The sequence below is a fragment of the Schistocerca gregaria genome, chromosome 8 (genome assembly GCF_023897955.1).
Source record: "Schistocerca gregaria isolate iqSchGreg1 chromosome 8, iqSchGreg1.2, whole genome shotgun sequence".
NCBI lineage: Eukaryota > Metazoa > Arthropoda > Insecta > Orthoptera > Acrididae > Schistocerca > Schistocerca gregaria.
The window spans coordinates 167,366,517-167,380,937 of NC_064927.1; the positions used below are offsets into that span (position 1 = coordinate 167,366,517).

Sequence of the window (14,421 nt, forward strand, 5' to 3'; positions counted from 1 at the left end):
TGGAAATTAAACCTACTCTTCCTGCGGTGGTGGGCAGGGGGGGGGGGGGGGGGGGGGCGCTTAAAATATGTTGTTTTGAATTAAACTGTTTTGAGGCTTTAACATAAAATGGTATTTGTAACGTAAGTGTGGAACATAGCCCAGTTTTACAAAAACTGTCATCTTATCAACAAACCTGTAGACTGTTGGAAAATAGTACTGCATTTTTGACCTTTTTACAAGATGTTTAACTTCGTAGTTATTTTATTTGGTATTGGAAAGTGATACATAAATGAAAGAATACTTAAAGAACTCTTTGTTGTTAGGTTACTATGTGCTGAGTTTCACATTCGTCTTACCTTTATTCTCTGAAGACAAACTTTGAAACATTTTTGGGTGCTGTTTTTCTTTTGTGGGATTTTGTCCAAAATTTTTAGACTGAAGATGGCTCGTAAAATTCTTTTTATTACTGTTTTTAAGAAAATGCATAAAGTTGTACAAGATGATGAAATTTCACTTTGTTCAACAAAATATTGCCTCAGATTTAACAGCTCAGAGATGCCAGAAGTTCACACTCAGTGTGCACAAAGTCGCACATGGAGTCAAACAAGTGACTGTATCTCAGCCAGTATTGCATCGACAAACATTAAACTTTACCAGTGTTCATCGGGGACATGTGTGAATGTCAACAAAATCCGAGATGGTTGATTAGAGAGACGTAAGTGAGTTGACAGTGAATGGCTCTAGGAGCGACTTACGATACGATGGCCCAAATGTTACATTCTCCAGAGCTTTTCCTCAGCATATAATAATGATGTTTAATGAGTCAGTTTACAGGCTAAGCAACATGTTATACTTTTATAAATGAGTCCATACTATCCACTTACAGACAAGTAAATAAAATATTTTAATCATTTGTGACAAGGTAAGGCTTTGCACTGGACTGGGACTTAAACTCAGATATCTGCCTTTTGTTGTCAGTGCTCTACCAATTAAGTATCACAGCCATGCATTTCAAAAGAACCAAAAGTGCCAACTTTCCTGAGGCTGTATTCCTTCCAAACTTGGAAAAGACCAAGAAACTCATTCAGAATGCCTTTGTGTGAAAATGTTTGTACCTGTATATGAAGAAGGTGCGTACACAATAGATACTGTGTTTGTTAACTCTAGATGAAAATCATGTTAATCAGAATGATTCTAAAACTATATTTGAATCGCTTACTATACCATTACATGCCTGTTGATAAAACATGAATTAAGCATCGTGTCCTGGATACAATACTATAGTCAAAACTGGGATGGCAAAGATGAGAATGCGTTGAGAAAACCAAATTATTTTGTTGGTGAGACAATTGGTTTTCTTGAGACTTACAAGACATCATGATTGGTTATTTGGAAAAATATAAAACAGTGATTGGCTCTTATTACAAAATTTTGTTGGATTGTTTGAACAGTGAATTGAAGGACACATAAAATAGATTATTGCATAGAAAAATGCTGTGAAACCTGGCCACTCATCTGCTGTTAGGTTGTGGAAGGGTCTCAAGTTGGGGCCTCAAAATGTTTTCCCTTCCATCCCTTCCTGGGGGGGAGAAATGTTAGCCAAATGAAGAGTTCACTTATTCTGTAAACAAATATGATGCAGATTAGGAAACAAAGTTGTTATCAAGCTTAATGAACATTGTAAGATATAAATGTTTGTTTTCACAAAAAATTATCTCCTATGTTTTTATCAAACTTACTAATGCACTGTTGTATGCACTATCAATGATTTAAAGGTGCAATAAGAAGCAGAAAAATTGTAGAGCTGCCAGTACCATTTAATTTGAGTCCACAAAATTTATGTCTACACACATTATCAAGTAAGCTGTCAAGGTACTCCTTACAAAAAAATGTGTTTAATCTTCAACAATGCCACTACTACTGGTGTATGGAACCCTAAAACCCTTGCCACGTGGAGCGGTTTTTGCCATGAGACTGTTGGCTAGCAGGGTGGGGGGATAGCTGGCTTGTCTGGTGAATCTGTCAGATAGTGTAAGGTTTGCAGAAAGTTGTCTGGCAGCAAAATGTCTGTTGCAGATTTTTACTATAATAACAGTGATTTTTCTCGTTAGATATGCACAGCATTTCCCTGTATGCATCAATTAATTCAATAATACTCTCTTTACTCAACTGTAAGCCAGCCGCGATGACTGCAAGACACTGTGAGGTTGAGCGTCCCTGGTATAGCCCTGGCTTGCAGCATGTGACTTCAGCACCAGCAGATGTCCTGGTTAGTCAGAGAAGATACCATTCAAATAATCTTGCAGGAAATAGCACTAGAGCTAGCAACAGCAAAGCTGCAAGTTAATAGCCGAACAGCCGACAGCACATGCTTGGAAGCCAGCTCACAACAAATCTTACCCCTTGTGATGACTTAACTATAGGAATTCATTTATGGAATGGAGTAAGCAAAGTGATATCTACTGCTCCACCTCCAACGCATACACAGAAAGAGAGAGCGAGAGGTCCTGGATAATGTATGAACGTAAATAAATCATACTGACATTTTGTACCCTTTCTTTCTGCCATACGTAGGCCAGTGCCTTGTACACTGTAAATATAAATGTAAATACTTACATTATCAGAAGCTTCTTGCTACATGATTTATGAAAAGTATGTGATTCATTGAAGCACTAACCAGCATATAAGGAGTATGGAGTTGTATACAAACAGTGAGGTTGCAAACATGAACCTGACATATTGAATAGCTGAGTGCCAATGATGAGCCGCTGGTCATTTATCAAGAACACTTCCCGGACAGACATCAACAGCACCACAGTTTGTTAGTGCCTATGCATCAAGATTTGTGTGAGTACGGGTCATGAAGAAGCGGCAGGGCTAGTGAGGGCAGATCACGATTGAAATGTTCATTCATTATGGAAGAAAGTGTGTTGGATGTCTTGAAGACAAATCCAAGCACCACAATACCTGCCGTTGCCTTGAACTAAAAAAATGTCTCGTAGCAATGTCAGTGTGTTTTGAATGCCTAACACCTTTCATCTCAAAAGGTGCAGTTACTGCACCTTGATGACCATCATGCATGTGTGTGTTTTGCACAGTGGTTTCTGCAACAAACTGGACAAGATGTGCATGTCCTGCCCCATGTGCTGTTCACTGATGAGGCTACATTCACTGGGGATGGTGTATTCAGTTGCCACAGTGAAGATTTGCATGGATCAGTAAACCTCCACAGTGTGCGGAATCACATGGCAAGACATTGCTTGATGGTTTACGTGTGGGCAGATTTGGCCAGCGACTGCATAATTGCCACCCTGCATAACTGCCATGAATTATCAGGCTTTTCTGGAACAGGTTCTTCCCCGCTTACATGAAGATGTTCCAGAAAATTTGAGGGACAGGGTGTGGTTCCAGCATTATGCCTGTTTATTTTGGACTGGATGTTCATAGGCATTTGAAAAGGTCATTCCCACATTAATGAATCCACTGGCCCCCACTTTCACCATATTTATCGAGCCTTGATTTCTTTTATGGGGAGCCATGAAATATTTCGGGTCTCACAACCTTGCGGAGTCTGAAACGGATCACCTTGCAAGAATCATCTGCCCAGCTGCTACAGTCAAAGGAACTCTTGAAGTGTTAGAGCGTATCCGGCAGTCAACACTTCGTTGATGTCTGGCATGTGTGGTGTCTGATGGTGCACACTTCGAGTGTCTGTTCTAACAGAAGAGTTCTATTCATGCCATACACCATGTGTACCCATTATGTTTAGTAAATGTTTGAAATAAATTTCTCCATCATTTCTTTCCGACCCTGATACATGGGACCATGGGTTACTAAGCAACTCTCTGTCCTTATGATGTGCCGTACCCCTCCTAGAAGTTTGTCTCCACATTTCTGGGACATCCCGTATGTGTGTGTGTGTGTGTGTGTGTGTGTGTGTGTGTGTAATTAATTTATTTATTTATTTTACAGGTCTTGAGAAACTACCATGACTCCCTACTGACCATTGCATCAACGCTGCTCCAGACAGCTGATAGTGCTGCATCAAGCCATGCTTCTTATTGGTTCAGGTGATGGTTGCACAATACAGTTCATTATCTCTCTGTTCGTTTCTTTAGATAAACCATTGTGAATGGATTTATTGTCTGGAGGTTAACTGTCTATATTTACATGCATTTTTGAAAAAGTACATTTACCATGTGCCAGTAGATATAAAAAAAAAGATGTTTTGGAACACACTAAACAAAAAAAAAAAAAAAACTGGAATAACATTGCCGTGTGCGTTTCTGCCACTAGCTGTGTCGTTTCTGCCACTAGCTGTGTATAGTGCAACTCATATCCAGTTCAGTGCCACCTGTGTTATCAGCCTGACTTGTTCTGTTCATCTGCAGTGATTGTTTTTGGTAGTGTTTTTTTGTTTTTGTTTCATTTTTTATCAAGGCAAGTTTAAACTGTGAAATTTTGTTTTCTACTTGGTAAAAATGCCGCTGAAATTGTTTTAATGTTGAAAACAGCTTACCAAATAGGCGCTATGGAGTGCCTCACAATACAAGTCAGTGTTAATGGTTTTTCTGTGCTCAAGGAATCTGATAAGTGTCAGACCTCAGATGTCGAAAAAGACAGTGAATATCACCTTGGCTGCAGAGGGCACAGTTTGGAATTTTTTAGGTGCAGGTGACAATGCGTGGTTCCATCTTTTGCTGTCCCCTTTGTTTCTGGCTCAAAGTGATGGCACCAGCTCTCGTCACCATTGGCAATCTGCTCCAGGAAAGCGGGGTCTTCATGAGTCTGGAACAGGTGCTGCAGTGCTAGCTGTGTACACAGTTCATTTTGAGGCTTGCTGAGCTTCTTTAGAACCCTCTCTTCTTGTAACCCAACCTGTCATGCAGAATTGTCCCATCATTGTGATAGATGATCAGTTTATTCACCTTGTTGATGAGTTTAACTGTGATTATGATTACCATATTTACCTGGCCTGGTCTTGGGTCATCACCAACACTCCCAGTGTTCACAAAAACAGGCACTCCACTTTCTCACAGATTTATTGGGCATACAAACTCCCCTGTATAAGGCCACCATTCAGTGATGCATATTGGTCAGTTTAATCCCTTCCACAGTCAGAAATCTGGTAACATGTTCTGCTCCTTAATTGTTGAATTTTGCAATCTGAACGCCACGATGTTCTCATACGTATTGGTATGTCAGATGGACAGAACACACAACTGCCCGCTGCTCTCCTGTGTCATATGCCCACGTGTGCCCACAAACATACTGGACACAACATTCACACCCCTAGATGTCTCACTGTGTTATCCCAAAGTGGCATATGCAAATTTCAACCATTTTGGTTGTTATGACTTTTTTTGCCTTTCTATGTGAACACTCTCTCTCTCTCTGTCTCTGTGTGTGTGTGTGGGGGGGGGGGGGGGAGGGGGGGGGTTTGAAGGAAACCATTTTAAGTATGTCTTGTTGGAAGCTTTCAGTTTCTTACCGTTTCTTCATCAACACCTGGTTTATGTTGTTGTTGCATGGACTCCTAAAGATCTGCACAGGGAGTATCCAAAGGTATATAATGTGCTTTGACATATCACTTACCTGCAAATGACTGTTAATGCTCTACACTTTGAATTCCAACTGTTGCAGATTGTTATTTCTTCTGCTTCCTTATCTAAAATTTTGCCTCTCCTTTTTCATGTTTTGGAGTCAGTACTCCGTTCTGCCTCAAACTGTAAGTCTTCCTTTTTGCTGTGTTGCAAGTCTTTTTTTTCCTCTTCCAGTGAACTGTATGAGGTATCAAGGCAGTTAGCATAGAGAACTTACATTCTGGAGAAATAGCATTCAAATCCCTCCCCGCTATCATTATTTATGTTGTGCTCCATTTTTGTAAATTTCTTGAGGAAGATGCTGTGATGGATCCTTTTAAGGGAACGTGGCCACCTTCCTTCCCCATTCTTGTCCATTGTAAGCTTGTGTTTAGTCTGTAATGAACACATTGTCTACAGTTTACTATGTAATATTTTCTTCCTTTGGCTTTCGTTCATAGCTAGGTTGCCTCTGCTTCCAGTAAGTGACAGATTAGAAGAGATGATTTTGGCTATCCACTAAACATGGTATCTGGTTCACTAATAATTTTATCTTCTATTTTTGTTTCTTTCAGCTCTAAAAGCACAAGATATTGTAATTAGAAAATGACAAGCCACATCTCTGCATATTGTAGCTTTAAGTAATATTTAAGAGGAGCCAATTATGATTGTAAGTAGTATTCGTAGTGAATTGCCATTTGTGGAGGCTGTTATACAAATATGGCTTAAAAATCTGTGGCACATAATTACCTATTAATTGGGCATATATACAGGAGAATGAAAAGTATTATAGTCAATTTAATAATGCCTTCAGTATTTTTATTTTGAGAAGTGTTGACCCATGGGTGGAAGTAATTACTTTATTTAGATGCCTGGAGATGTTCCTGTCAGAGGGTATACAGTGGCATACTGGATAATCAACTTGCAGATTGTGATTTGTGTTAGAATCCTCAGAAATATTTTTTCTTTAAACAAGACAGCATTCCTTACATCACTCCACCTTCCCTGAAGTACTGTCCAAACAGCTTTCATCTGGACAGGGTTTGCATGATCATTTTATTTCTGAACAGATTCTCAATGCACATTTTGAGGGTTTGTTGGATAACGTGGAAGAGTTCCAGGGAGAGCATTAGACAATGATTAACTGAAATGGGGGAAAGGAATACAAAATAAAAACCAAATGGGTAGCTTTGAGAGATGAAATAGTGAAGGGCACAGAGGCTCACACAGGTAAAAAGATATCTCCTAATAGAAATCTGTGGATAATACAGGATGTATCGAATTTAACTGACGAAAGGAGAAATGTAAACATGCCACAAATGAGGCAGGCAAAAGGGGATACAGACTACAAAAAATAAGGTTGACAGATAGTACAAGATGCTAAATCAGGAATGGCACCATGCAGTGCTGTAGAGGCATGCACAACTAGGTGAAAGATAAATGCTGTCATAGGAATATTAAAAATATGTTTGGAAAAAAGAGAAGTAACTTTATGAAATCAAGAGCTCAGATTGCAAGCCAGTACTCAGAAAAGACAAGAAGGCTGAAAGATGGAAGGAAAACAAACTAGGGAACAATGTTGTTGGAAGAGAAGAGGTAGTAGGTGAAGAGGAGATGGGAGAAGAATTTGTCAGAGCACAGAAAGACATAAGTAAGAGCAAGGTCCCTGGAGTAAGACATTCCCTCAGAATTATTATGGTCCTTGGATGAGTGTGCCCTGACAAAATTACTCCACTTGTTGTGCTAGAGACACGAGGCAGGTGAAATGTCATGAGATTTCAGGAAGAATATAATAATTCCATAGAACACAGGTGCCAACAAGTGTGAATGCTAGTGAGCCAACAGTTTAAAAAGTAATGGTTATAAAATATTGACACAAATTGTTTAATAAAAAAATAATAATAATAATAAAAAAGAACTACTGGCAGAATCAACCTTGAGGAGGATCATTTCGGGTCCCATAGAAATGTAGGAATGTGCCTGGCAATACTGACCCTATGACAGCCTAGAAGATAAGTTGAAGACAGCTAAACTTATGTTAATAATTTTAGTAAATTTAGAGAAAGCTTTGGACATTGTAAAGTGGACGAAACTAATTGAAAGTTTGAAGGTAGAAGGCGCAAAGTACAGGGAGTGAAAGGTTACATCCAGCTTGTACAAAAACCAGACAGAGATTATAAGATTTGAAGGATGTAAAATGGAAGCCATGGTTGAGAAATGAATGAGACAGTGTTGTACCTATCCCTAATGTTATTCAGTGTGAACATTGAGCAAGCTGTGAAGAAGACCATGGAAAAATTTAGAAAGGGAATTAAAGTTTCAGGGATGTTTGTTGATGACATTGTAATTCTGTCAGAGACAGCCAAACACTTGCAAGAGCAATTGAATGGAATGCATTTTGCCTTGAAAGAGATTATAATATGAATTGGTACAAAAGTAGAACAGGGGTAATGGAATGAATTAAATCAGGCAGTGCTGAAGGAACTAGGATTAGGAGATGTGTTGCTAAAAGTGGTTGATGAGTTTTTCTGTTTGGGAAGCAAAATAACTCATTGGACCTGGTGGGAGCAGCAGTCCGGTTGTGGAGGTAAGGAGGCGGCATGGATTGGGGAGGGGGAGGGGGGGGGGGGGAGCAGGGTGTAGTGCTGCTTGTGAGAGTGTGCAGGGACGTGATGGGGACAGGGTAGGGTTGCTATGTGTAGTTGGGTGGTTTAGTGGGTAGGGGGAGTGGAATAGATGTAGAAAAGAACAGGCCGAGCGAGTGCATTGGTGGAATAGAAGGGTATGTTGGGAACAGGGAAGGGAATAGGTAAGTGGATGATGGGGTCTAATGAAGATTGTGGCCGGGGGGAGGGGGGGGGGGTTGGGCATGTTGGATTATTACAGAGTGAGTTCCCACCTGCACAGTTCAGAAAAGCTGGTGTTGGTACGGGAGGATCCAGACGCACAGGCATTGAAGCATTCATTGAAGTGAAGCACATTCACTTGGGCTTTACGTTTAGCTGCTGGGTGGTCCACCTGACTCTTGGCCACAGTTTGTCAGCAGCTTGTAGAAATCAGCACAGTGGTTGCAGCTTAGTTTGTATATCACATGACTACTTTCACAGGTAGTGCTGCCTTTCATGTGATAGGAGATGCCTGTGACAGGTTATTGTGCCCCCAATGAGAGAATCTCTGCACTAGTGGACCAACACATTCATTCTACTGCCTGTAACTTAGCCTCCTATATAAAAAATACTGATTATTTCCTCCACTCATTCGTTGAAGTTCCTGTTGCTTCACCCTTCTCGTAACTGTGACTTCACCTCCCTCTGCACTTTCATCCCCAGTGGTCTTGGCTATCCTGCTATTGAACACGATCTTTCCCAGCATGTGAATGACTCCAAACCTACAACCTCCTTCCTGGTCACCATAACCAGCTGTATCCTCACCCACAATTAATTATCCTTTGAGAGTACCACCTACAAAAAAAACCATGGTACAGCAACGAGTACTATCATGGTGTCATCCTATGCCAAAATATTCATGGGCTATCTACAGGTATTATTCCTAACTACTGAGAATCCCAAACCACTCACCTGGTGCATATTCATTGATGACATCTTCGTGATCTGGACTGAGGATGACCACACCCTGTCAACATTCCTTAAGAAGCTCAACATCTTTTCCCCCATTTGTTTCACCTGGTCGTCCTCAACTGAACAAGCCACCTTCATTGATGTTGACTTTCACCTCAAGGATGTCTACATCAGTACCTACATCCATATCAGATATACCAGTACCTTGACTTTGACAGCTGGCACCCATTCCAAATCAAGTAGTTCCTTCCATACAGCCCAGTTACCCATTGTTATCGTGTCTGCTCTGATAAGCAGCCTTTTTCCAAATATACTAAGGATCTCACAGAGGCCTTCACAGACCAAAATTACCTTTCCTGCTGTGACCAGAAAGATATCTCTTACACCTTGACCAAACGAGATGGCTCAGTGGTTAGCACAATGGACTCGCACTCAGGAGGATGACGGTTCAAACCCATCTCCAGCCAGAATGGCACAGCCGATTTCCTTCCCTAATCTGAGTTTGTGCTCTGTCTCTAATGACCTTGTTGTTGATGGGACAATAAACACTTATCTCCTCCTCCTCCTCTTATTCCCTGTCTCACCAGTTACCTACCATCTCCCACATAGTCAGTGTCTGACTACAAAGGAGCATACCACTCATGACTCGGTACCACCCAGGATTGGATCAACTGAATCGTATTCTCCACCAGGAGGGTTTGGACTAACTCTCAGCATACTCCAAAATGAGAAATATCCTACCAGATATCCTGCCGACCCTTCCCACAGTGGTATTCTGCCATCCACCAAACCTACACGTTATCCTTGTCCATCTCTATTTCACCCCTGTTCCCAATACCTTGCCTCATGGCTCACATCTCCGTGATAGACCTACATGCGAGACCTGTGCCACTCATCCTCCCACAACAACCTACTCCTGTACTGTTACAGGCATCTCCTATCCTATCAAAGACAGGGTTACCTGTGAAAGCAGTCGTGTGATCTACAGACTAGGCTGCAACCTCTGTGCTGATTTCTACATGGGCATGCTGACTAACAAGTTTCCTGTCCGCATGAATGGCTGATGACAAACTATGCCCAAGAGCTAGCTGGACCATTCAGTAGCTGAACATGCTGCCCAACAAAATGTGTTTCGGTTAAATGACTACTTCACAGCCTGTGCCCTCTGCATCCTTCCGACTGACAAGGGCTTTTCTGAACTGTGTATGTGGGAACTCTCCCTGCAATATATTCTATGTTCCAATAACCCCTGGCCTCAACTTTCAGCAGTCCCTGCCCTCTACTGAGCTATCCCTTTCCGCACCGAATTCAGCTCAATTTTACCGATACATGTGCTAATCCTTTTCCCCCTTTCTTCTCCTCTCTTTCCGCACCCTCTCCCCCCCAATAACTCCTGATTGCACCAGGCAGCCCTACTCTATCCCCATGACGTCCCTCCATGCCCCCACAAGTAGCACTACACCTCCCCCCTCCCTGTTATCTCCTCCTCTCCCTGCTTCATGTCCCTCCTTATCCTCACCATTGGGTTGCTGCTCCCATCCGCTGCACTTACGACTTAGTCTGGCTACAGTGGCCAGAGGCAGTGGCTATATGTAAGTGAGTTGTACTTTTCTACATCAGACGAATGCTAAAATGTATAGCAGTCTGTTAGTTGTGCCTGTTGGCTACTCCATGTCTCTCCTGTATGGTGAGTAGCAACCTATCCCTTTCATAATATTGTTATTATTCCATCCTGGACTTCCCATTGTTCAATTGTTAGGAAAGCCTTTTTTGAAAGTATTTGCCTGAAGTGTGTTGTATTTGTAGGTAAGTGAAATGTGGATGATAAGCAGTTCAGATACTAAGAGAATAGAAGCTTTTTAATGAGGTGCTATAAAAGAATACTGAAAATTAAATTGATTGATGAATAACAAATATGGAGGTATGGAACTGAATTATGGAAGAAAGAAATTTGAGTAACAAATGTGGAGGTACTGAATTGAATTTTGGAAGAAAGAAATTTATGCAACAATTTTACTAAAAGAAGGGACTGGTTGATAGGACTCATTCTGATGCATCAAGGAGTTGTCAATTTAGTAATGAATGGAGACCAAGGGATGAAGACATTAAGCAACTTCAAAGGGATGTAGGTTTCGGTAGCTATGCAGAGATGAACAGACTTGAGCATGGAGAGCTGCATGAAACCAGTCTCTGAAATGATGACCACCAACACCACAAGGGTAACAACAAATTAAGGGTAGTTTATTGCTGAACAGCCTACAACGCAGATGGATAAAATATTCTTAAGAAAACACATTTAGAAAATGTCAGTGTACAGTTTTCAGTGAAGATGCTGCAATGTCATATAGACATGTACATATCACTCATACAGAGATTTTGAAGGAACTATTAGATTAACTACAGTACTTGAGAGAGAGAGAGAGAGAGAGAGAAGAGAGAAAGCAGATACTCTGTTCTAGATTCTTACATTATTTAATAATTGTAACTGTATTCCCTTTGTACTAATTATATAATGACTTGAATGTTTGTGTTTACCATAGTGAAACCTGTAATTGCATTCCCAACAGGCTTCTCTTGCTTCATTTTGGTGGACACTTTGCTCAGGAAACTGTACTAAAGTTAATGATACTCACTTGTGCAGACAACAGAACAAGTTCTCGCCTGGGTCTTGATGTGCTGTCATCTTTAGTTCGTGACTGTGCTGAATGTCTTCTGCCAAACCGATTGCTGTTGTTGGTATGTATTTATCATTTTTCACTTTTTTCCAAATTTCCTTTGTCTGTTTCTTTGATAGAAAATCATATTTATAAAAGAATATTTATATTTATAGAAGAATTTACATACATGCTGCACAAGCCACTTTATGATGTGTGGTGGAGGGTATATTTTACCACTACTAGTCACTTCCCTTTGTGTTCCACATGCAAACAGCAAAAATGACAGTCTACATGCCTCTGCAGGAGACGTAATTTCTGTTATCTTATGTTCATGGCCCTTAAGCAAAATGTACATTGGCAGCCATAGGATCGTTCTGCAGTCAGCTTCAAATAACAGTTATCTAAATTTCCTTGACTGACATCAAGTAACCAAGGCAGCCTAATTGTACTTCCATTAATTGTTCTACACAATAGTTCTGCTGATTCATGTAGTGAGTTGACAACAGTTAAAATCAATGTAACAAATAAACAATGCTCATTCTGATGTAATGAAGCATATTTACTCTAAATATGTAAAATGGTCATCAGCATGAAGGTTCATTACAACTTCCAGTGCTGTACAAAGCATGTTACTGTGGGCGATACTGAAGTAGATCGCTCAGTCATTACCTCACTGATTCACATTTGAAAGGAATGACATGCAGATACACTTCTTTGATCATCTAAATTGAGGTATCTCATGGTTTCCCTAAACCATTAAGGAAAATACCAGAATGCTTCCTTTCAAAAGCATACAGCTGATCCTACCATACCCCTTCCAGTCATAGCTAGTGGTATACCTAATGGCTTCATCCTTAGTGGAACATTATGATTTCTTCTTCTTCTTCTTCATTTAGTAGGTGGTTAGGAATCACATTGTAGTTGAAATAGAATTAAATATTATATTGTGAAACTCTGGGTTGAATACAAATACAGTGAAACCCCTATTTTACATTTTCATGTGCTCCAGACTTAAAAAACGCAAAACTGAGGAAAATGCAGAATCAAGGAAAGCATTAAAACCCCCTAAACACGAGCAAAAATGTGTAATTGGCTTATATGATTAAAAATCATAATCCTCTACAATATGTTGTATAAAATCTGTACAAGTGAAGGAAATTAAATGTACAATACAATGTTTGTACAATAATTCATGGTAATGAATTGAAACAGTTCTTAAAAAAATCACATATGTGTAACAGCCTGTACAAGCTCGTCAAAAAAAAAAAAAAAAAAAAAAAAAAAAAACGAAATTGGTATCAAGGTAATAGAGCAATTTTCTGAAATGCTATGAACTACAAAAAAGACATTGTACATTAAAACAAGCATTTGTAAGAGATCTTTCCTTTATGCTCACCCAGAATAAAAGCAAAATTGATTAACATGGTGAATTAAGCCAAAAACTGCAAAGTACAGTGAAAGATGGGAATCGATGATGTGGGGCTGTATGTTCTGTAGTTAATGCCTGTGCAGCATACTCTGATGACGTGGGTGCAGTGACTTCTAGTCTATTGCTTGCAAAATTTTCCTTGTTCATTGTGCTGAAGGATCAAGTACGTTTCACACTACTTTTTGCAGGAATTGACGTAATCGTGACATAATGGCACTGTGAAGATGACCAGGAATGAGTCCATCGATTTATCAATTGCTGTAGCACCAAGTTCATATGTTTATGGATGTGTTTAGTGACAGTAGAATCTAAGTGTAGTGAGAAACACTTTACAGGAATGTGTTCGTGATTGTGCAACTTGCAAAATACTTCCGAGAAGGAAGAAATGAACATAATTGCTCAGTGTTCCACTTGGAGTAGTTGAAACTGTCATCTTAGATTCCTGCTTAGCCACACTCTTGGAAATCGTCACATATTCAGAAATAAATGGTGAAGTATGGGTGACAAGGAAGAATATGAATTTGATTGCTACTTGTTACTCTCTAAGCAATATAAGCTGTCCTCTGAGCTTCCTGCCTAACCACACACTTGGAGATCATCATGTATTCAGAAATGAACAGGCAGATATTTATTTCGTCCTTTGTTCTCTAACCAGGCAGAATTGTTAAATAAGATCAAGTATTGCAGAACATACTAGTATTATATTCGTAAAAAGTCCCAGGATCTGTTAATTCAGATATGGAAATTCTTTTTAGCATGTAGCTTGATTCGAACTTAACACCTGTAACTCTGTAAATCATGATGTTATTCACTATGCTACAGATTAAGCCTTTTAATGATAAGGGTGATGTTTTTGTTAGATATTCGCAATGTGCCTCTGCTTTGAAATGGCATACTGCGGCACACACACAACAGAAGAAATGAATAATTGAAATGCAAACTGCCCACACTGGGGTTGTTCACACATGCTCCAAAAGTCGATGTTTGAAAGCCCACCAGTAACATCATGACTGTAAAAATAGTGTGAAGTCTACTCGACTCTACTGTGAGTGGTGGAAGTGGAGCATTCTGCTGTATCTCCAACGCACACCATTTGCTCTTCAAACTCATCACATGCTGTAGTGTAAACACAGCAGGTTTTCTGAAAGCATGTACCATATTTACTCGAGTCTAAGCTGCACTCAAATCTAAGC

At 40.1% G+C, this 14,421-nt stretch overlaps 1 protein-coding gene across 2 annotated transcripts in view; it reads left to right on the plus strand.

Annotated features, from left to right (window-relative positions):
* The window catches only part of LOC126284632 (Fanconi anemia group D2 protein), a 199,848-nt gene that overhangs the window by 57,216 nt on the left and 128,211 nt on the right, over positions 1 to 14,421 (plus strand). For both annotated transcript variants that reach the window (XM_049983707.1, XM_049983708.1), the window contains exons 8-9: positions 3,955 to 4,052; positions 11,710 to 11,878. In XM_049983707.1, the coding sequence (XP_049839664.1) occupies positions 3,955 to 4,052; positions 11,710 to 11,878 (267 nt within the window). The remainder of the gene's footprint in view (positions 1 to 3,954; positions 4,053 to 11,709; positions 11,879 to 14,421) is intronic.